The sequence below is a fragment of the Alternaria novae-zelandiae genome, assembly GCF_023758075.1.
Source record: "Alternaria novae-zelandiae strain BMP 2774 chromosome Unknown scaffold_4, whole genome shotgun sequence".
Lineage (NCBI taxonomy): Eukaryota > Fungi > Ascomycota > Dothideomycetes > Pleosporales > Pleosporaceae > Alternaria > Alternaria novae-zelandiae.
Genome location: NW_026056964.1, coordinates 936,435 through 957,656, shown reverse-complemented (window position 1 = coordinate 957,656; position 21,222 = coordinate 936,435). Strand labels below are relative to the sequence as shown.

At 52.9% G+C, this 21,222-nt stretch overlaps 7 protein-coding genes across 7 annotated transcripts; 5 read left to right on the top strand and 2 right to left on the bottom strand.

Annotated features, from left to right (window-relative positions):
* Positions 1-2,186: 2,186 nt before the first annotated feature.
* Positions 2,187-5,423, top strand: J4E88_002827 (uncharacterized protein; the record flags this gene model as incomplete). Its single annotated transcript, XM_049396485.1, has 1 exon — positions 2,187-5,423. One exon carries the CDS (start codon positions 2,187-2,189, stop codon positions 5,421-5,423), a length of 3,237 nt encoding a protein of 1,078 aa, XP_049257833.1.
* Positions 5,424-10,824: 5,401 nt separating this feature from the next.
* J4E88_002826 (uncharacterized protein) lies at positions 10,825-11,860 on the top strand (the record flags this gene model as incomplete). The annotated part of the gene is made up of 3 exons (XM_049396484.1): positions 10,825-10,967; positions 11,019-11,454; positions 11,507-11,860. 3 exons carry the CDS (start codon positions 10,825-10,827, stop codon positions 11,858-11,860), a joined length of 933 nt encoding a protein of 310 aa, XP_049257832.1.
* A 708-nt stretch (positions 11,861-12,568) lies between these two features.
* On the top strand, positions 12,569-14,179 carry J4E88_002825 (uncharacterized protein; the record flags this gene model as incomplete). The annotated part of the gene is made up of 1 exon (XM_049396483.1): positions 12,569-14,179. The coding sequence occupies one exon, from the start codon at positions 12,569-12,571 to the stop codon at positions 14,177-14,179; it is 1,611 nt and encodes a 536-aa protein (XP_049257831.1).
* A 574-nt stretch (positions 14,180-14,753) lies between these two features.
* J4E88_002824 (uncharacterized protein) lies at positions 14,754-16,677 on the top strand (the record flags this gene model as incomplete). Its single annotated transcript, XM_049396482.1, has 2 exons — positions 14,754-14,848; positions 15,078-16,677. 2 exons carry the CDS (start codon positions 14,754-14,756, stop codon positions 16,675-16,677), a joined length of 1,695 nt encoding a protein of 564 aa, XP_049257830.1.
* A 634-nt stretch (positions 16,678-17,311) lies between these two features.
* Positions 17,312-18,535, bottom strand: J4E88_002823 (uncharacterized protein; the record flags this gene model as incomplete). The annotated part of the gene is made up of 1 exon (XM_049396481.1): positions 17,312-18,535. The coding sequence occupies one exon, from the start codon at positions 18,533-18,535 to the stop codon at positions 17,312-17,314; it is 1,224 nt and encodes a 407-aa protein (XP_049257829.1).
* A 364-nt stretch (positions 18,536-18,899) lies between these two features.
* Positions 18,900-20,187, bottom strand: J4E88_002822 (uncharacterized protein; the record flags this gene model as incomplete). Its single annotated transcript, XM_049396480.1, has 2 exons — positions 18,900-20,007; positions 20,057-20,187. The coding sequence occupies 2 exons, from the start codon at positions 20,185-20,187 to the stop codon at positions 18,900-18,902; spliced, it is 1,239 nt and encodes a 412-aa protein (XP_049257828.1).
* A 239-nt stretch (positions 20,188-20,426) lies between these two features.
* CWC21 (RNA-splicing factor) lies at positions 20,427-20,978 on the top strand (the record flags this gene model as incomplete). The annotated part of the gene is made up of 1 exon (XM_049396479.1): positions 20,427-20,978. One exon carries the CDS (start codon positions 20,427-20,429, stop codon positions 20,976-20,978), a length of 552 nt encoding a protein of 183 aa, XP_049257827.1.
* Positions 20,979-21,222: the final 244 nt, after the last annotated feature.

Sequence of the window (21,222 nt, the reverse complement as noted above, 5' to 3'; positions counted from 1 at the left end):
TCTCATCCTTCAGAAGTGACTCAACAATACTTTCGCCAAGTAGCAAACTTCTCTATAGGCTTGGTTGGCAATGGCAGGATGTAGCAACAAAGATTGGATCGACGTGATCGTAAAGGGTGAACACTCCACCTTCGCTAGGACTACTACACCCTCACTGCCAGGCTAGCCATGGTATTGGCTCGGTCGTTCGTGTCAATGCAGTCGTGCGTGGCTCATCGGGTACGCGCCATCGGGATGTGGAGCAGCCTGGGTACACTACACAGAACTACTCTTACGGGTGAACGTCTGGCGTTGGCGCATGGGTAACAAGGCCGCCCCTAGTAATACCCGATGACATATAGCATTACAGATATCGTTATGCGTGGGATGCATAGGATTCAGGATTCAGCAGCAGGATCTATTGATCTTGTTGGATCGATCGGCCGTCGCGTATGGCCGTATAGGCGCTTGCTCCATCTTCCCATATCGAATATCGGTAACCTCGGCTCGAGTTGCATATGGCCCCAACAATGCACACACCTAGCTCCAGAGTTGCAGTGTGGAGTGCCAGCGGACCAAACGCAGTATGAATCGCATTCCAATACTACGTCTAAGAGGTTCGCCCATATGCGCGTGGTCAAGTGTACAACACGAGATGAAGAAATATGGATAAATCAGCCACTCATATTATGAGAGTGACGTGCAGGGATCAGTGTAGAACGGCCCCCTCTCAAGACAAATGCAATTACGAACCAGGAAAGATGGGTTATCTCAAATCAGCGGACGACTCCTGGACCGTGCTCGCAGAAGCCAGCTAGAAGGCCTGTCATGGTTCAGTCCGTAACGTTAAACTGGGGGCAGGGGGTTGGTCGTGTCGACACGCCCGAATCGATGACGCACCCGAGACGAAAAGCCCACAGGTGCCTACCTCTGGTCCTAACAACGAACGTGTATGTATGCGCCGCAAATATTGAAACGCATTCTTCCGGTGGTAGTCGCAATTCCTACTTTGCAAATGGTCCACTTGGCCAAGTTAGATGGTGATGGTTGTGCACTACCCTCGTGATGCACCCGCCGCCCATGTTTGTAGGCAACATCGTGGCACCAGGCTTAAGCGACCGGCGCACAGTCTCGCGCGAAAGGGCGAAGCCGGAGATTGGACGCAAGTGGTCGAATCGGAAAATAAGACATATGGGTTATATAGAAGCGCAATGTAGAGCTCATATACCTCGCGTGCGTCTAACGTGTCGCAACGTTGAACAGGGCGGGCGCCCCGCAGAACAGCGACCACCTGGCACACGACGGGTCCCGCCGTCAGACTCGCTAGCCACAGCGCACCAGGCTCCACGGAGATGCGCTCGTGATGTGCAGAGCCGGTGTAGAGTTATACATCATATATGTGCATATGAGGCGCCTTACAGCGATGTATGAGGATAGGCAGCGTACAGCCTGGGCGGCGATCATGGTCTGCTCGAGGCTTGGTGGCATTGGAAACTGCTTTGTGATGTCTGAATAATCAGCACCGGGTCTCGACGTGCAAGGATTGCCATGTGGGGAAGGGCAGGATTCTGTGGCTTGCATCGGCCAACGTGCGGCCAGTGACTTGAGTGGGCCGACGAGTTTGATCGCGGTTTAATCGGACGTCGACGGGAGGCAAGCGTACGAATCGCAAGGGCGCCATTACATGGCCATGCTTCCGTCCCTTGTACAGGCGGCATGGGGAATGCAGCCATAGTATAGGCGGAGGGATAGGCCGCAGCAAGCACCTCTTGGAAGGCTTTCATACATCACCCACCGTCGTCATACCTCGTTTCTTGTCTCATCCAGCCCCGAGTTGTGTCGGCCTGGCTGCGTGCTGCTTCTCTGCTCCCGTCGCGCGTGCTGACGCTCAATCCACCTCCCCACATACCCAACTCGCGCTTTGATATAGAGACTAGCGCCCCCACTGGACTCCAAGCAAGGGCCGTAACTATCCTGTGGAGAAGTCGGAGCTTACCATTTCCCCTTCTTCGGCCGGTGTTCCGATCCAAGCACACGACGTTTGGACGTCTCGACGCCTGATTCTGCCTGCGATGTTGTTTTGGGGCCTTGGGTGCAGGCGCATATGAAATATTTCTTCTTCTGATCTTGAAGTTTGGAACCTGATGTAAGACTGACTGCCTCGGCGCTACGCGACAGCTCCACGACGGCAGGCAGTCGTCGAGAACATGGCCGACTCCGGCGCAACCGCAACCTCCATAGCCACGCCCTCCCACGCGCGCTTCGACAACGACGACTCGCTCCTGCTGGCTGAATTCGGCTTGCCTGAACTTCGAGCCTCTCCGAATGCGACTGGGACTAGTCCGTCTAACATTATGGGCTCGTTTTCCGACTTCGACATGACGTTTGCGCAGAGCCAAGGATTCGCGTCCAATTTCGACGGCATACAACCAAAGATTGAGGCTGGATATGCGGACCACAGAGGCAGCGTCGGCAACATGAGCGAAGAGGGTATGAGTGGTGGCGGGAGTGCGCATCCAAATCGGATGAGCATTGGAGGAAGCCCCGGCCGCGACGGAAACAACACCAGCCCCGAGAGCGCACCTGCCATGGGTATGCTCGCAATTGGCGAATCGATGAACGATGCTTCGGCGCATGCTATGAACAGCGGCAATGACGGCACAAACCATTCGACCACATCGCGAAGGAGCAAAGACGATGCGCAAGATCCGCCACTTTGGAGCGAGATGAAGACAAAGGCTGGTAAGGAGAGGAAACGACTGCCTCTCGCTTGCATCGCATGTCGAAGGAAGAAGATTCGCTGCTCTGGCGAGAAGCCAGCATGCAAACACTGCCTGCGGAGCCGGATACCGTGTGTCTACAAGGTCACCACTAGGAAGGCTGCACCGAGAACGGACTATATGGCCATGCTGGACAAGAGGCTCAAGCGCATGGAAGATCGTGTCATCAAGCTGATACCAAAGGAAAGCTTGCCTTCGGTTGCGAATGTGGGCAGATCCGTCGTTAAGCCCGCTATCCCCGGCGCCCCACCCAAAACACCCACCACGAAGAAGCGCGCCGCAGAAGAAGCCTTCGGCAATGAGTTGGACGAATGGTCGAAAGCAAAAGGAGGAGATCCAGAAACCGCTGGGTCGACATCGCATGGGAAGGAATCAGACGAGAGTAAGCTTCTTACAGAAGGCGCGGAGAGCTTGCCGTCGAAAGAGATCCAAGAACACTTGGCTGAGGTGTACTTTGACTTTGTCTACGGACAGAGTTACCCACTCCTGCACAAGCCGAGCTTTATGCGGAGACTAGCAGCTGGGAAAGTTCCGCCCGTACTGATACTAGCTATGTGCGCCATATCGGCACGATTCTCGAACCACCCACAACTACGGACAGAGCCATGCTTCTTACGGGGCGACAGCTGGGCTGAACGAGCGCGCGAGATTGCCCTGAAACGATACGACGCACCGAACATCACCATCTTGATAGTCTACCTGCTACTAGGGCTTCATGAGTTTGGCACATGTCAAGGCGGACGGAGTTGGATGTTTGGCGGTATGGCGCAGAGGATGGCATACGCACTGCAACTGCACAAAGAGAACGAGTACGATCCGCTGGTCAACGAGCCAGACAGGAAACCCCTGAGCGCTACTGATCGCGAAATACGGCGGCGGACCATGTGGTCTTGCTTCCTGATGGACCGCTTCAACTCCTCCGGTACCGACCGACCACTCTTCGTACACGAGCAGTACATCGAAGTGCAATTACCAGTCAAGGAGCATCTATACGTACACGAGATACACGCGCCCACCGAGAACTTAGAAGGCGACGTGCCGAACCCCGTTCCACCTGACAGCGGTCAACTGGCGAACCCGCGCGATAACATGGGCGTCTCGGCATACACCATACGATTAGTCTGCATATGGGGCAAACTCATCAAGTACATGAACCTGGGAGGAAAGGAACGCGAAGCAGAGCCCATGTGGTCGGCCGATTCGACCTACAACGCGATCAAGAAAGAGGCGAAAGAGTTCAAGGCTGCATTGCCTGAGATGCTTGTCTACAATCCGGAGAACTTGAAGAGCCATGCGATTGGCAAGACTGCAAACTCGTTCTTGTATCTTCACATCTTATGGCAACAGATCATGCTGTTCATGCACAGGTTCGCGCTACCCTCGACCGCAGGCAGCAGGCCACCGAAGGACATGCCACACGACTTCCTCACAGAGTCCGCCCGTTCTGCGCTCGACGCCGCGAACCAGATCTCGATGCTCATCAACGAAGCCATGGACCATAACGTCGTGGCACCATTCGCCGGCTACTCAGCCTTCTTCTCCTCGACGGTACACGTCCATGGGGTCTTCTCGAAGAACCCGAAGCTCGAAGCGCAATCGAAAAAGTACCTGGCATACAACGTCAAATACCTGACAAAGATGAAGAAGTACTGGGGCATGTTCCATTACATCGCGGAAAACCTGAAAGAGCTGTATCGTCAGCACGCCGACGCGCAGCTGAAGGGGCCGAATGCGAGTGGCGAAAAGAAGAAGGGCAGCATATTCCAATATGGCGACTGGTTCGATCGATACCCGCACGGCGTCTCGAAAACGGACTACGAAGATGCAGCAGAGTCAAATCCGAATGAGCCAGGCACTGACGCCGTTCTGGGTCACAAGAGCGACCTACAGAGTGTGGAAGAGTTCTTCGCATCGCTATCGCCGCCGTCGAAAACCGATCAGCAACGCAAACAAGCGCGCAAGAACAAGTCGAAGTCGATCTCAAAACCTGCTGATCTCGCTTCAGCAAACCAACAGGATCTGCCACGCTTGCAACGACACAACAGCCAATCTCAGCAAAATCATGCCGCCCGACTGCAAGCGCAGCAGCAAATGAATATCAACATGGCCTCGCAAGACGCAATCGACGCCGCCATCGCCGCCGGCTACGACCCCGCTGCTCTTTTCGCCCAACAACAGCAACAACACGCCTCACCCCAACAGTTCCTCGCCGACTTCGCAGGCTCCCACCACGCGCACCAACAGCATTCTCACCACCCGTCGCTTCCCCTCATCAACACCTCACCCACGATGATCCATCCTTCACACGCCCACCAAATGGACCCCACGAACCTCTCCCCCTTCCCCGATTTAGCAACCGACTTCAACAACTCTTTCTGGAACCTCGAAGCCATGGGTCTGGGCAACAATGCGAACAACAACAACTTCTTTGATCCGATGAGCAGTTACTTCGTGCCGTTCAACGTGGAGCCACCACCACAACACAGTCTAGGCGACGACGGCGTTTTCTCCGGGCAGGGAGCTGAGGCATATGGTTTCGCGCTGGGCGCGGGGACGCCTGTTGATCTGGATATGATGCATGGTGGTGGAGGGGCGAGGATGCACAGGGGGAGTGTTAGTGGGGGGAGACCGAGTTTGGGGAGGAGGGGTACGGGATTGGAGTAAAGGGATGTTTTCTGAGTTCGGCTGGGCACAAAAAGGTTGGCACGGGAAAACTAATGTGGTAATGAGTATTGGGTATATACCATTTAGCGGAGTTTATCGCAGAAGTGAGGGGTTGCGCATGGCGTTGGATGTACTGTCTACGTAGGGAAAATCGTAGTATTATCTTGCATGGGCCGTCTTCGCTGTACGTCCTGCGACCTTTGCCACCCAAAAGGGTTTTTGCGCAGCTTACTCCCACCAGACCACCAATCGTTCGTTAGGGATGAGCTCATCGGTATGTGGGCAGCTAGCCGTATCACTGGTTGGCCATGCATTGCATGAACGCCACCAGCTGCGTTGGCGCCTAAACTGATCTCAGCCGCAGTCCAACCTTTTCGCTTGGGCTACATCGAGTTGACTTCTACCACCTCGCTCCACGAGCGCAAAAACTGTTACCGAAAGAACAATGGAGGAGGACGACCTACCCGATCTTGAAATTGGGATCCGCTTAGCGGGAGACGACTGGCGCACTTCAAATCCAAACGTACGCCAAGCAATATCACCCATTCCTATCCCGAGCGACATTCTGCGGAAAAACGAGGCTCGCTCATTCGAAGGGGTCTATGAGGATGAGGAGCTACCTGATCTTACCACAGGAGATTCAGTGAGGGACGACATAACTCGCATACTCGTCCTGTTACCATCGGACGACTACAATGCACCACTTCGAGGCCAAAGAGAACGACTACGGTTGCCACCAGATGGACCGCTGAGCGCCGAGCGTCATAGTGGCCATATTGGAGGATACGATGCTGTCTCATACACATGGGGGACAAACGTCTATGGAGGCTCCATTTCCATAGATGGTGCTGAACTACCAATACCTCTAAATCTCGAGCTTGCTCTAAGGAGAATCCGGGACTTCGGACGTGTGCGTCTGATTTGGGCTGACGCCGTCTGCATCAACATGGCCGATTTGATCGAGCGAGGACATCAGATTCGAAACATTCGAAAGATCTTCCAATGTGCTGATACGGTGTTGGTGTGGTTAGGAGAAGAAATTACGAATCATCGAGGGTTGTTTCAGTTCGTGAGCCTCGTCGCAAGGACCAGTGACGTGGATGACCCAATATTTGGACATGCGGAAGACACACAGTGGCAAGCTTTGCAAGTTTTGTTGACGCACCCGTACTTCACACGTATGTGGGTTGTGCAAGAACTTGCTTTTGCGCATCATATCGACGTTCTTCAGGGCAATGATACACTCGAATGGGAATTGCTCCTGAAGGCGGTCCGTGCATCACGCACCAGATTCGCTGAGCGTAAAACCAAGCTGTCACTACATGTCGATAGTCGAGTCGATAAGGCCATTTCTTTCATACTCAACATCGACCTATGCTCTTGCATTAGTAAGAGTGGACACATAAGACTGCCCGCGCTCTCCTTGGAGGAGTTGGTGTTCAGATTTTCGGCCGCCGAAGCGTCGCATCCACTCGACAACATATACGGTTTGCTAGAAATAGCGATTGATGTTGAAGCATGGAAATCGCACGGAGGATTTCCCGATTATGATAGATCATGGGAAGAAGTTCAAAGAACGTTTTATATGCTTTGCATAAGACACTCCGGGAGTCTAGATGTCATCTTCCGCCCGTGGAAATGGCTTCAACCATCACCATGGTTAATTCATCAGGCCGAGGGAAACGACCACACAGTTTCCTTAGTACAATCTCCGGGGCAAACGTCGCCATATAGCATTTTCGATGGCTGCCATCTGGACCCCAGGATGCGAGGGCTCACCATGATAACTGAGGACTTTATATCCACCCAAGGCTACCTCTTTGATGAAGTGGAGGCCATCACTGATGTTCATGACAATTTGAATATACCTTTCCCTAGATCGTGGCTGTCTGAGGATTTCATCAATGATGCACCAAAGTTCGCTCGTACGTTACTGGCCAGCGCTAAGGAATTAAAATTCGATCCAAGCCTCGATATCGTTCAATGCATTCGTCGCCTGGCGGAAGACTCCGAAAACAGAAAAGACAGATCTGCTCGGCCATCAGAACTTTGCAAGGCTTTCGAGGATCTGTATGCTTTGACAAAAGGTCGGAGATTATTCAGAAGTAGAAGGTGGTCGGTCAAGGGCCTTGGTCCTGCTCATATGAGGTCAGGTGACTGTGAGTGTACCCTCATCTTTCTACACATGTTATGCAACTGACAAGCCAGAAGTGATCTGCTTTACCCCACAATGCAGCGTTCCCGTTGTACTCCGCATGGTGGAGAACGAAGGCTGGCGATACCAAGTCATCGGAACATGCTATGTGTGCGAGTATATGTCGGGACAGATCTCAGATCTCTTGCTCGAAGAGAAACTGTCTGTCATCGAATTCGCGGTACCATTTGGAGCAGAAAAAGCAACTTCAAAAGCCGCTAGTACGGCTACGCACATTGTGAACAATGATTCCACGAAAGAGGTGCTGCATCTCGCGCGAGACTCCAGGGCGCACATCTCCAAAGCTTCCACAAACCCATCTATGGTTCGAGAGGTGGATGTACCGCAGTTAGCCCGGGGCTATCGTATGTACTGGATCTGTGTAAGTAAAGTTTCACGTAATCATCCTGGTGCAGGTTCCGGACGCAGCCGTGACATCACGGCATCTATGTGTTCTCGTGTCGTTCTCTCGATTCCCCAATTAGTATCGCACTATCACTACATTTGGTCAGTTAGTCGAGCGATGCTCATGTCGAAACTTTATTCCTTGGCTGTGAAGAATAGACATTTACAATAGTAGGCTATCGGAAGCATTGCTAATGACGATATAGACTTGTGGGTTCAAAGGACTCGGCCATTACATGGAGTCTAGGCCCGGTGCGATAAGAGAACTTGCCACAGAGCTTCAGAATGGAGGATACACAGTTACTCTGGAGCCCTACAATTCCATCGATATCTGGAACAACTTCTTTGATATGGCTATATCGCGACTTCAAATGACGGTAGAAAACTTCTGGAAACAATACGTTACCGCCACACTCTATACACCATCAACAGCGATGCCAGTCATAAAGCCCGCCGATGGTCTCAGGAATACGTGCGTTTCTGTTCCGGACGGACCAAAGAAGACCCCAGCGCTTGTACCAAACACAGGTAGCAGTGGTAATCCGAGGAACTCGGCAAGCACATCTTCTGCGAAAAGCCAAGGTACTGCAAACCGAAGCACATTCCCATCTGGTACATTGGTGCCACCCCAAGCCGTCCCAGTCGCCTCGTCGCAAGTGACAGCAGCAACATCGTCGAACCCGTCAAACGTGACAATTCCTTCATCCGGCGATTTTATTCATGTTTGCTTCAAAGTGAAGAGGTACTTCAAGCTTCGCCATGACTTACTTCTAACCCAGGTCAGTAAAGATCGTGAGCTTTTTACCAACCTTCGCGAAGCGTATGATGCAAACTTCTCGTGGGCTCACCGCAATCTGAGCATATGGACTGTCCAGAAGATCAACTATGTCAGGGTAAGAGACAGCTACTGTAGCGAAAGAAAGTTCTGACTCTGCGAGTAGTTCAATCAATGGGAGCGCAGCGAGGTTACAAATCTTCAGCGTGGCGTACCTCCAGAAAGCGAAAGGCATTATGCCTTGAAGCCTAATCCCCGAGGTTACGAGCCTGTGCTGGACAACGACCATCTCATGCATCGATTCACTTGTTCGACGAACGCGAGATGTTTGGATGGTAGCATAGGCTTCGAGCACATCCCTAAACGTATTGATCGTCCAGAACCCTGGAACCACGATGAGCATCCAGATCTTGGCATAGGCTGGGGGTTACAACTAGAGGAAGGATGTTTCCACCGCCTTTGTATAGTCGTTGTCGGCGGAGTCGTTGTGAGCGCTGTGATTGGAGTGATCTGGTCGGCTCTTACTAGAGACGTACAGAGTGGTTTCGTTGTTGCTAGCTGGCTACTCACCAGTGGGACTATTTTGGTAGCTACGATCCAGCTACTAGTGACATTGCCGTCAATTTGAGAGACAGAGCAGGATGGCACTATCAGAACCAGACGTCACATACCTGCTTACGAAAGCCAGTATGGTGTGTGCACCTCATACAAGGAAAAAGCGAACAGGTCTGCAGCCTACATCAACATAGAAACCTGCAAAGTAGGTGCCCTAACGTCGATGTAGGCTCTACGCCTGTTCAGTTTTTTTTTCCCTAGGTTGACGTGTGTGCTTACCATTGCAGTGTTATCATGATTGAAAGCGCTGACTTGATGTTCTCGATTACCAGACGTAACTCCCAAACCAACTTTCGCGCCGCCTGCCCCATTTCGGCCACTCCACTTCATCAACACCTCGACCCATCCACTTACCAACCATCGCAGCCACCTCCAAAATCCCCACCCCAGCCTCGGATCACAGGATCCGTCGCATATCCTACCAGGGCTCGAGTTTGAGGGACCAGGCATTTCATGTTTGAAGATCGACCGTGTCGTTTGGTGAAACGCTAGTGGCGACGGGCCTGCAACATCATGCAGCTGCGGGTGGATCACGGCAACTAGTATTCGCCTACGCTGATGCTGAACAGGATAATCGCGAGTGATTGGAAACCGATGATTTGAGTGTGTGGTTTTGCATGTTCGGATTCTACTGTGTTTGGTGCGACTTGTCATGCGCGCGGGGTGGAGTTACTCGTTTTGGTGCGGGCAGCAAGAACAACACCACGGTGCGATGGACGCCACGACAGAGCCTCACACATGAGTAACTCATCAATACTGCTCGTTACCTTCAGCATGGATTATTTTGACGTGAGTTGAGTATTCTGATAGGTCAATAATGTGATGGTGGTATTATGTGAAACATACATGCGTTTGCTTGTTTAGTGGGATTCTGCAACTCCAAAGACAGCGTTTCGCAAATCCACGATCTTGCATTGAGAGTTTCCGCCTTGGCGCCTTTAGCCTTCATCCCCAGGCGCAGACGAAACTGAGTATCGGAACGTTGACACCTCTCAGCGCCTGGATAATCGGCACTCCGCCACAGCCAAGTATGGGAGGGAAACGCCTCACTGCCGCCAAGCACGTTTAGCCTTGCCGGAAGACCTTCGAAAACGCATCTTGACACAAGAGCCTGCCTGTATCCATACTGAATTGTACATGCCAATGACGAGCTGAGTGGAGCGGTGGGCGGCTGTCATCCCAATGGAGAATACGATGCGATGTAGATCGACAATGCCGCTCAATGGGAAAGAGGTATAAGATGCCTTGTTGAAGCCGGCTCTACAATCATCATCAACATTCAACTCTTCAACTCCTCTACTAATACTTCATTCTCCATTAGCCTGGTGCTTCTCGCTTTTCACCTTTACTTCAAACCACCCGTATCTTTTAATCCACCGAGTTGATCTCGATTTCAAATACACACATACAATATGCACTTCTCACCAGCTCTCGTCCTCGCCCTTGCGGCTGCCGTTTCTGCCCACGGTGTGGTCTCTGAGATCAAGGGTGCCAATGGAGTCACCATGCCTGGCTTGACTATCCAAGACGGAACTCCTCGCGACTGCTCCTCCAAGTAGGTTTCTCAACCTTGTATTCTTGAAACAGGTTACTAACCAATTTTCAGCGGCTGCGGTTCTCAAGCCGACACTGCCATCATCAGGGACCGCGAAATCTCCAGTGGCAAGACTGGTCCTCTTGGTCGCACACAAGGTAACGGCAACGTTGATGCTGCCGTTATGGTTGGTGCCTTCATGGGACAGGGTGCCGCGCCTCCTGCGAACAACGGTGCTTCTGGAAGTGTTGGCGTTGAGGACAACATCCAACAGGCTGGCCAGAGGAAGCGTCAATTCCTCAGCGGTCTTCTTGGTGGAGGCGCTGGTGGTGCTGGAGGCGCTGGCGGCAAGGCCGGTGCTACTGGTATCGCTGGACTGCTCGGTGGAGGTGGTGACAAGGTCAACGGCCCACCAGAGTCACGCGTTGCTGCCGCAGTAGGAGCGGGTGCCACAAGCGGCATGCCCACTTGCGCTGACGATGGTACCGTCACCATGACTCTGCGCCAGGTAAGCGATCACTCCTACTCCTTCCCATACATTTCTAACTCATTCCTTTCAGATCAACCAGGACGGTGCTGGACCATTCACTGCCGACGTTGATGGTACCTCAGGCGGTACTGACGAGGCCGCTATGCAGCCTGCTACCGTCACCCAGGACGTTCCTGGCCTCGGTGTTCAGGGTATCTCGCTCGCCACCAACACCGAGTTTGCAATGAAGGTACAAATGCCGGCTGGTATGACTTGCGACGCTACTGTTGCTGGTGTCAACAACGTCTGCGTCATGCGCGTCCGCAACGGTGCTGCCGCGGGTCCCTTCGGCGGATCTGTTGCTTTCACACAGGGCGCCGCCGCCAGGAAGCGCGCCATCGCTTACAAGCTCAAGAAGCGCATGGAGATTGGTAACAAGAACTAAGGTGGATGTGATGGACACTCTACCTCAATGTTAATACATGGACTGGCTGGTTCAGCGCCAACGATCGATGATGGAAATCGGGTACATATGGATAATGAGTATTGTAGAGTATAACGAATCGCAATGAATGCTTCATACGAAAAGGAATCTGCGTCCTTCGTGCACACCTGGGTAATTCGCTGTGAAGCAGCAAACACCTAGGTACTTTGCTGCAAGCTTGGATCCAGAACCACTGGCAAAAGAAGCATGATACCGCGTGGTTGCTGGCGTCGGGATTAGTGGATTTAAGGGTGGCGGTTTACCGGAAGAAGTGCCGCCAAGGTGAAGGATCGAAAACCCACTAAGCTAAGCCTAAGGTGGACCAAGCTTATCGCAACTGCTATTCTGCCCCCGCCACCCGGTTGTTATCCTACTCTGATGCCATCAATCAACACGGCAACAAACGGTCCAAAGTTGGGACGATATGTAGCCTTTCAGCTTTGGAGCGCTTCTGCTCATGGTCGCTTTTCGTCAGAATGCTATGAAACTATCAGACCCTGTCATCGCGCAATCCACAGTAAAAATCGCAACATGCACCAAGCCATAGTACGCTATTATTCGTCACAGATCTACCGTTCCCACGCCAAGTAAAAACTAGGAAGTCGCTTATAACGGTGGTATGCCTAGTTCTATGCGTCTGTCTCTTTGACCACCATCTTCCGGTTCGACATGGCCCTCCTTGATTCGAAAGCTCACGCCGAGCACCCGTCGCCCACGGCCAACTATAGCGACGATGACTTCCAACGAATGGATCCCAGTGGAGTCAAGCGAGGCCTCAAAACTCGTCATCTGTCCATGATGGCGCTCGCTGGAATCATTGGGCCTGGTATTCTGGTCGGTACTGGTGGCGCCCTCGCAGAAGGAGGACCGGCATCTCTGCTCATAGCTTTCAGCGTTATCGGATTCATCGCTTTCAGCATTACGCAATCCTTGGGAGAGATGACAACTCTGTACCCTACTGGTGGTGCTTTCGTCACGCTTTCCGACCGATTTGTCGACAAAGCATTCGGAGTAGCGGTGGGATGGCAGTACTGGCTGGTGTGGGCATGCGTGCTAGCCAACGAGTACAATGTCATCTCCTCTATTCTGGTCTTTTGGGGTCCTGAGGTGCCTCTATGGGGCTACTTTCTAATCTTCTGGTTTGCTTTCCTAGGCTTCCAGATGTTGGGCGTCGAGTCTTTCGGCGAAGCGGAGTTCTGGCTTGCCCTGATCAAGCTTGCTGGTCTTTGCGCCTATTTCATCTTTGCCATCATCTATGCTTCTGGCGGTCTCATCGGGCAAGATGAAGCACTCGGATTCCGGTACTGGAACGACCCCGGCCCCTGGGTAGACGGCTTCCGTGGAGTAGCCACAGTCTTCGTTTTCGCTTCGACGTTTTACGCCGGCGTCGAGGCGGTTGCTGTGGCCGCTACAGAGACCAGAAACCCATCGGTAGCTGTACCTCTGGCAATTCGACAAGTCATTTGGCGAATTCTCTTCGTATACATCGGAGTTGCCTTCTTCTTTGGGCTCACATGCCCTTCGGATGCAGACGGCCTAGCGAACGGAGCCAGCCGCGCACTTAAGAGCCCTATGACCATAGCGATCCAAAACGCTGGATGGCAAGGAGGCGTGCATTTGATCAATGCGTTCATCTTTATCACAGTCCTGAGCGCTGCGAACAGCTCAATTTACATTGGGTCTCGAACGATACTCTTCATGGCACAAGAGAAAATGGCGCCGAAGTTCCTTGGGAGGACGAACAGCCGTGGAGTACCAATCTACGCCATTGTCTTCACGAACCTGTTCGGCGCGATATCCATGATGAACGTCAGTACTGGAGGTGGCCAGGCGTATTCCTACATCGTCAATCTGAGCGGTGTCTCTACCTTCCTTGTTTGGGGTTCTATCTCCTTTACGCACATCCGCTTCCGGAAAGCTTGGAAAGCACAAGGTCGAACGCCCGACATGTTACCTTTCAAGTCGCTCGCTTACCCGTGGAATGCCTACTTTGGGGTATCAGCCAACATATTCCTCGCTCTTGTTCAGGGCTGGACTACGCTGAGCCCATTTGATGCAGGCACATTTGTCGACGCTTACATTATGTTGCCGGTGTTCGGGATCATGTTTGTGGGATACAAAATCATATTCAAGACAAGTTTCAGGCGCAGCCACGAGGTTGATCTTGACACGGGAATGAGGAAGGACTTGGATATGAAGGACGAATACGTGCAGACGGAACCGCATACCGAGCCGCGAGTGAAGCAAGGTTTCGTCCAGAACCTCTGGCGAAATTTCTGAGTAACATGATCAGTGTATTTGGTCGCCTATACGACAATACAAGAATCCACAAAACTGTAATTCTATCATGCGACTCTCATTCGCGCAAATGCAAGTAGCTACGAAATAAGGCTGACAATGGCTGCTTGCTGATAAATGATACCAAGCGCTTCACGCGACAATTCGCGGTGCATGCCTTTTTGAGTGACCCAATCGGTCTGAAAACCCCGCATCAATCGCCTTGGACTATACCACAATCTAATAATAACGGTTCACTAGGGTCTAGAAGGATGCGACTCCGTCAAATTCTCTCGTGGCATTACGCCCAGGAGGATCGCAAACCCTGTCGTGCTGTCGTCTCATTGGCCAGATTTGATAATAATAGCCGTGGGCCTCTGCTCGCGGGCCTGGTCGCGGTAGCCTAACTGTGTGGGCAACCACGCCGCAATGCTGCATACCTAGGTAGTGCCATGCAGCCTCCCGAGTTACTCTTCAACCACCGATGTCATTTGCGCAGTCGTACATTGTTCAATCCGTACTTGCTACACGCTCGCTCGTATAATTGAATTTCGCTGACTCCCCTCCCATTGGTCGGATGAAACTCGACCAAATTAACATGGCGACGGTGTCCGGTAAACCACGCCAGAGAGCCTGGAAACCCAAAGCACGCTCTGGCTGTAAAACTTGCAAGTAAGTCGCTGCGTCAATTATAAAGTGTGCCTATCGTCATAGCACGGTATGGCTTGCACTTTGTTTGTGGCTGGGCTCATAGCCCGCAAAGCTCCCGCCGCCCACCGATAAGCCATTCTTCAGCTCCAAGCCGCATCGTCATCAAATCCCACCACACATGAACTTGAAGCTGAATATGTCGTCTTTTAGTACTACTATGCATCCAATGGCCTCTTGCTAATCTGTACAGAATACGCAAAGTCAAGTGTGATGAGGAGAAACCGAACTGCAGACGATGCACCTCAACGGGCCGTACGTGCGATGGCTACGATCCGACTTTCAGACCTCCACCACCATCAACGCCCTCGCCTCCAGAGTCATCGAAAAGTTCACCTCAGTCGGTATCAAGTTGGAGCTTGACGCGGTCTCATTCGCCAGTGTTCATCGCTCCAGCCATTCGTCTTGATACCAAAGAGGAGCGGGACAGCTTCGAGTTTTTCATGACGCATGCCGTTTCAAATCTGCGCGGATTCCTCGATTCGCCGTTCTGGCAACGAGAACTGCTTCAAGCCGCTCATCGTGAGCCCGCGATTCAACATTGCATCATCGCCTTGGGCGCTATGTATCGACGCTTTTCCGAAGGCTGCGACTCACGTCTGACCGAGACAGCCATACTGGATAATTACCTACAATTCGCTTTGCGACAGTCGAATCAAGCAATTCAGGACTTGTTGAAAAAGCCGAAGAGCAACGACAAAGTAGTCAAATCAGATAAGATCACGCTTATGACCTGCGCTATTCTGTTCACCAGCATGTGTTGTTTGCAAGGCTACCAAAGAGACGCAATCGAACACGTACGCAGCGGCATCCGGATGTTAAACGAAGTGGACCAAGGGAAAGAAAAGTTTGATCACCCAATAGAACTGGAGTCTATACGTACCATTTTTGTGGGATTCGATACGCAGATTAGGGCGATAATGCCAACGCACATCTCACCATCCTGGGTCGCGAAGCCCAAGACTAGACCGCTGGGCAGTTCAACAAACACGCTGAGTATGTCTGCGCTACACGCGATGTTGGGACACACACAGAGCCTACTAAACAGCATCCACGCCTTCAACCAAAGAACCAAATTACGCCCCGCCGACGAAGTCGAAGAAGTATACATCGAATACCTCGACCTCATCTCACGCTACCACCGCGGCAAACTCACCATGGACAATCTCTGGAAGCAAGCCCCTGCTTACGGCGAAGAATACACCGAACCCCTCACGGCATTGGAACTAACACAAGCCCAAATGGAATTCCTCCTCCGCGCCCCACGAGCCGATCTTATGCAAAAATTCCCCTGTCTAGGCGACTTCAAACCTGCGCGGAAACCTTTCATCGAACCCTTCGACATGGCTGCACAATTTGTGCTCATCTTCGAACTCGCTGCTAAACTCCTCCCTCTTTCAGGCGCGCAGACGCCCATCTTCCAGACACCCGTTGGTCCCACATCCGCGCTCTGGGCCATCGCCGTCCGCGCACCGTCTTCATGTCAAGCACTACGCAAGCGCGCTGTAAAGCTCATGTTGAGCCATCCCCGGCGGGAAGGCTTCTGGGATGGCATGCTTGCGGGGCAGATTGCGGAAGAGGCGTTGAGGTTGGAACAAGAACGTGCGCGAGCGGAGATGGGTATCGAGGAAGATGAGTTATGTGCGGAGCTGGAGGTGCCGGAGCATTTGCGCATTATTGCGTTCTATTTGACGCATCCGAAAGACAGTGATCGGACGGTCAAGGTTGAGTTTTCGGATGCGAGGGATTTGGCAATTGGGATTCCGGGGTCGGTTAAGTGGATTACTTGGTAGAAAGGTGTTCACCTGAGGTATGAGAGAGTACCAACCTGTTCTTCACTGCTGTGTCGGCACTTCGAGATGTGGACCGATGGCGACCGGCGATGATTTCCTCCACGTCATGTCGCAACGCACGACAGTCTGCGATCTCCCGTCAACCCCAAAAGCCCGAGTCTGGCCTTACATTCGCTCAAGACATTAGCCAAGAGACTTCTCGCGTCCATCGCTGCTCTACATCCGATCAGCTCTGAATGGAGGAAGACCTTGTCCCTCGCTTCGCCAGACTACTCCAACTGCGGACAAAGACATTGTCTTATCGTCACATGAAGAGGGCAAAAGGGTTAAAGAGCACGTCGTGCAATGCACTCAAAACCAAAGAGTGCGCAATTGGAATGGAAATGGATCCATTAAAGCACGATAGCGAAGGAGGATACCAGGAACTGAAGAGAAGAGGCTGAAACCCAGCAGACTATTCATATGGTCTGGTGGACCGCTCGTTCGGATAAACATAAAAGATATCTCGCTGAATGTATCGTACAAAGAGAAATATATAGTCAGCAGTCCAGGAAACCGCACATGCATGCCACACAGTAGCCGTGCCAGTCCTTCACAAACACCCTTGTCCTCTCCGTAAACAATAACAGACATCCTAAGCCCCCTCCTCACCCATCAAAAACGCATCCAGATCACTCACACCCAATCTCCCACCCGCCCTCCTCACCATCCCCGCCGCACCCCTCGCCGCAACATCCCCCTTCTTCCAATTAACCCAACTCGTACTCACAATCCTCGTTTCGGGCTTCGGCCTAGCCGTCAGCCTCAGGCCCGTTCCTAGACTACCTCTCAGGACCTTCATATCAATCTTGCCGCCGCGGATACTGCGCAGGATGTGCGAGACAGGGCTGTTGTCGTCGCCCCAGACGGAGCCGTACGAGTCTTCGCCTGGGAAGAGGATGCGGGTTGTGAGCTTTGTGAGGGGCGTGGTTTGTTTGGGAAAGAGGGTCGTGATGAGGTGTGCGAGGGCGGCGGGGGCTTCGGCCGAGGTGGAGGCGGAGAAGGACGGGAAGGTCGTGTGTATGCTGGTTGTTTGGCGGGATTCGCGGGGGAGGGGAGGGTCGAGACGGAGGCGCGGGCGCGAGGCGTTGACCGAGACGCCGTGGCGGGCTGTTCGTCGGGAGGAGGAGCGCGTGAAGCTCGTTGCTGGTCCTGATGATGGGGTGGTAAAAGATGGTGCTGCAAAGCTGCTGGATGGCGTCAAGCGCTCATCATGGCTTGTCTGGAGATCTCGTGGATCGACCTGGTTCTCTTGCTGGGGTGTGTAGTAGCCAGAGATGTAGACTCGACGCGCTTGTTTCAACAGGTAGGGGTATTGGTGCTTCAATACCAAGACGCCGTAAGGATAAGACACGTAAAGTGACAGGCCTTCCTGGTCTTCTTCGTTGTCGTGAACGACTCCGTCGGCATCAACAGTAGAACGCGCCTGCGCGATATGTCTCCGCCTACGAACACAATCGTTCAACTCGTCATTGATCAATCGGGACGTCAACATCAGCGCCACGGCAGCGGGGAAGCCCAGCTTCTCGCCCTCAATGTCTTCCATGTGTCCATTCTCGACGGCAATCGTGGGTGGCTTCGCGACTGAGAGGAGAGATGCATCGTGGTGGCGGCGTGCCAGCGGCGCGAGATCGAGTGGTAGACCTGGAACTTCCGTCTTCCGGGCGCGGTCCTGTATCCTGTTGCCAAAACACGTAGTGTAGCCAGCACTAATCGTGATTGCGTGCGGTTCGGTGAGGAGGTAGTCGTAGATTTGGCATCGTATCTCAGTGGGTATCGATAAGAAGCCGCTGTAGCTGCTGCTATCCGTCACGCTCATGTTGTAATCGTAATCGTGAAAAATTTGTGGTATTCAATGGTGCCAAATGTATGGGTCTCTAGCGGAATTTATTGTAGCAAAAGTTGATCAAGAGTAAAAACAACGTGTCCAACGACGTGTTGTTGTAAGGATGAGTGAAGGATGATGTCGACGAATCATGGATGTGGGGTGTGGAGCGGTGAAACAAACAGATGCCCTGCAGGAGCGAGTCACCGCGAGTCCCGGTGGCGGCCCCAGAGCCTCACGCGACGAGGCTGGCCAACATTCCACAGACGCCCAATCACGATTTTGCAAACGTCTGTTTGTTTACGCCAAGATGTATGCAGTTATGACTCCTCCCTTACGCTACGGTAGGTCCGTGGAGCTAATCATCCTCACTATCTTCCGCTCTTTGTTGCTCAGCCAACTTCTGCGCTTGTTCCCACTGCATCGCAAATTCTCGCAGTTGACCCTCTCCACCGCTACTTGCATCTACTACGTCTTTCGGAAGCTTGTGCGCACTGTACTGTGGAGTCGAGAAGCCGTATGCCTCGGGGTCATCTCTCCGTACGAGGCGAAACTCTGGCTGCCATAGCTCCTCAATGTCGTCCTCATCTGTGTCTTCATCCTCGTCTGAGGTGTCACTAGCTGCCTCAACTGGCACGCCCTTGTCTTCCGGTTGCGCGATCTTCAGACGCACAGTTGTTTCCTCGAGAGGTGTTGCGTCGGGTACCTCCATTGTAAGGAGTTCCATCCATGAGAAGATCAGAGGATCAGTCCGCACAGCCCATGGGTTGAAATCGACCACCCAGACCTTGTCGTGCGGCGGCGGTACGTATACGTCGAAGGTGAAGTTGGGATCGGGAAACGTGTCGCGCAGTTTCGCGTCGAAGAAGTCTTGAATGGTATCTCGCAGCTTGTCCTGCATGTTGAACAAGAAGTCAAAGTGGTTCAGATCTCGCTGGCACAGGGCAATCAGCCGGCGATTCCGCACAAAGCATCGGAACTCGACGCTTGGATTCAGCGTGATCCACTTCCTCAAGACGAGATGATAGGGAATCTCCGGGTCTGGTGTTGTAGATCGGTTGGCAGTGTCGTCAAAGGCGTGCGCCAGATCGTGTGTGACAAAGTCGCTGCTTTTCAGCAGCAGGTAGATGTCGTTTGGTGTCCGGCACTCCATGCTGTTGGTTGCGGCTATCCAAGTCGCGTCTTTTGGCGCGCTCCAGTTCAGCTTGGGTGCGACTTTGCCGCCCAATTCCTCGATGGTCCGCTCGATGGCTTCGTGTGTGTCGCGCCAGTTGGCGCTCGGGTCTTGAGCTTCGTCCTCATCGTCGTCGTTGTTGTCCGCACCCGAGAATATGCCGCTGTCATTGTCTGACCACGAAGGGTCGTCGTTCTCTTCGGGAGGGAGGATGATGCCGTCTGATCGGAGGTAGTCGAGGAAGGCGGGTGGGAGGGGGATGAGACGCGCTTTGGGTGTCACGGCGCGGTACCTATTGCAATTAGATGAAGATCTAAGAACGGGAAGGAGTAGAGACTAACTTGGGATGCCATTTGTGGTATGAGCAGTTCAGGATGTGCTCTTTGGTGACTGGTGGGAAGGGCAGTTCTCTGTACCCCACCTCAACCGGCCCTGAGGTGGTGTCGTCGCTTGTGGCGTCTTGTGTAGTCATGGTGGTCGTGAATTGTGTGAGAAGGGATGAGAGCGAAATCTCTTAAGTTTTATATCGCAAGGCAATGACTCCATCTCTGGGTGAGTCTGCGCAGTACCAAGGGTAAAGTTTTGGTGGGGCGAGCCATTCCATCATTGCGCTTGGGCCTCCGTGCTCACCTCCGAGCTCTCCGCAAACCATCCCATCATTCTCGCCCTCCAACGCGACACCCATCTCCACCCACCACATCACTAAGCATCATGGCCGACAACGTAGGCCTCACCACGCCAAGAGGTAGCGGAACCTCGGGCTACGTCCAGAAGAACCGATCCCTCCTCCGACCGCGCGACAAGATCCAGCCCTACCCCAAAGATTGGGAACATGCCAAACACCGCCCAAGACAACCAGACGCCGAGATCCTCGAACACGAAGCAAAGCGCGACATCGAAGTCAAGGTCCTTGAGCTGCGCGACAAGCTTGAAGACGAAGGCGTCGACGAAGACGAGATTGACGACCAGTGCGAAGGCCTACGCCGCAAACTCGATCAGGAACGAAAAGACGGCAAAGATCTCGGTCCTAATGCGAAGCGCCTCAAGTCGCACCAAGTCCACGACCTTGCCAAAGCAAAGGCAGAAGAGAGCGAGAGGTTGCGCAAAGCCCTGGGCATCAGCGCAGACTATGAGGAAGGAAGTCACTGGAGGAAGCAAGAGGAGAGAATGCGCGACAGTCTAGCCAAGAGGGAGGCCGAAGACGAAGAAAGGACTGCCAGAGCGAAAGAAGCCAGGCGGCATAGGGAGGACGACTCGGATTGAGCTTCTGCGAGTCTGCTATTTGGCGTTATGATCCTTTCCGATACCCATAGCCACTGTGCACCACCCTGAAGGCATGGCATTACTGCCTGGAGACTAGCATCCGAAAATCGGTCTCTGGCATCTCTACGACATACCTCTAGTACCAAAGATAGCGACTGTCGATTACTGGTGCGGAAGCTGGAGGCACAGACAGGTCAGCTTCGTCTTCCAGCTTACAGTCTAAGAAGCAGACTGACTTCAACAG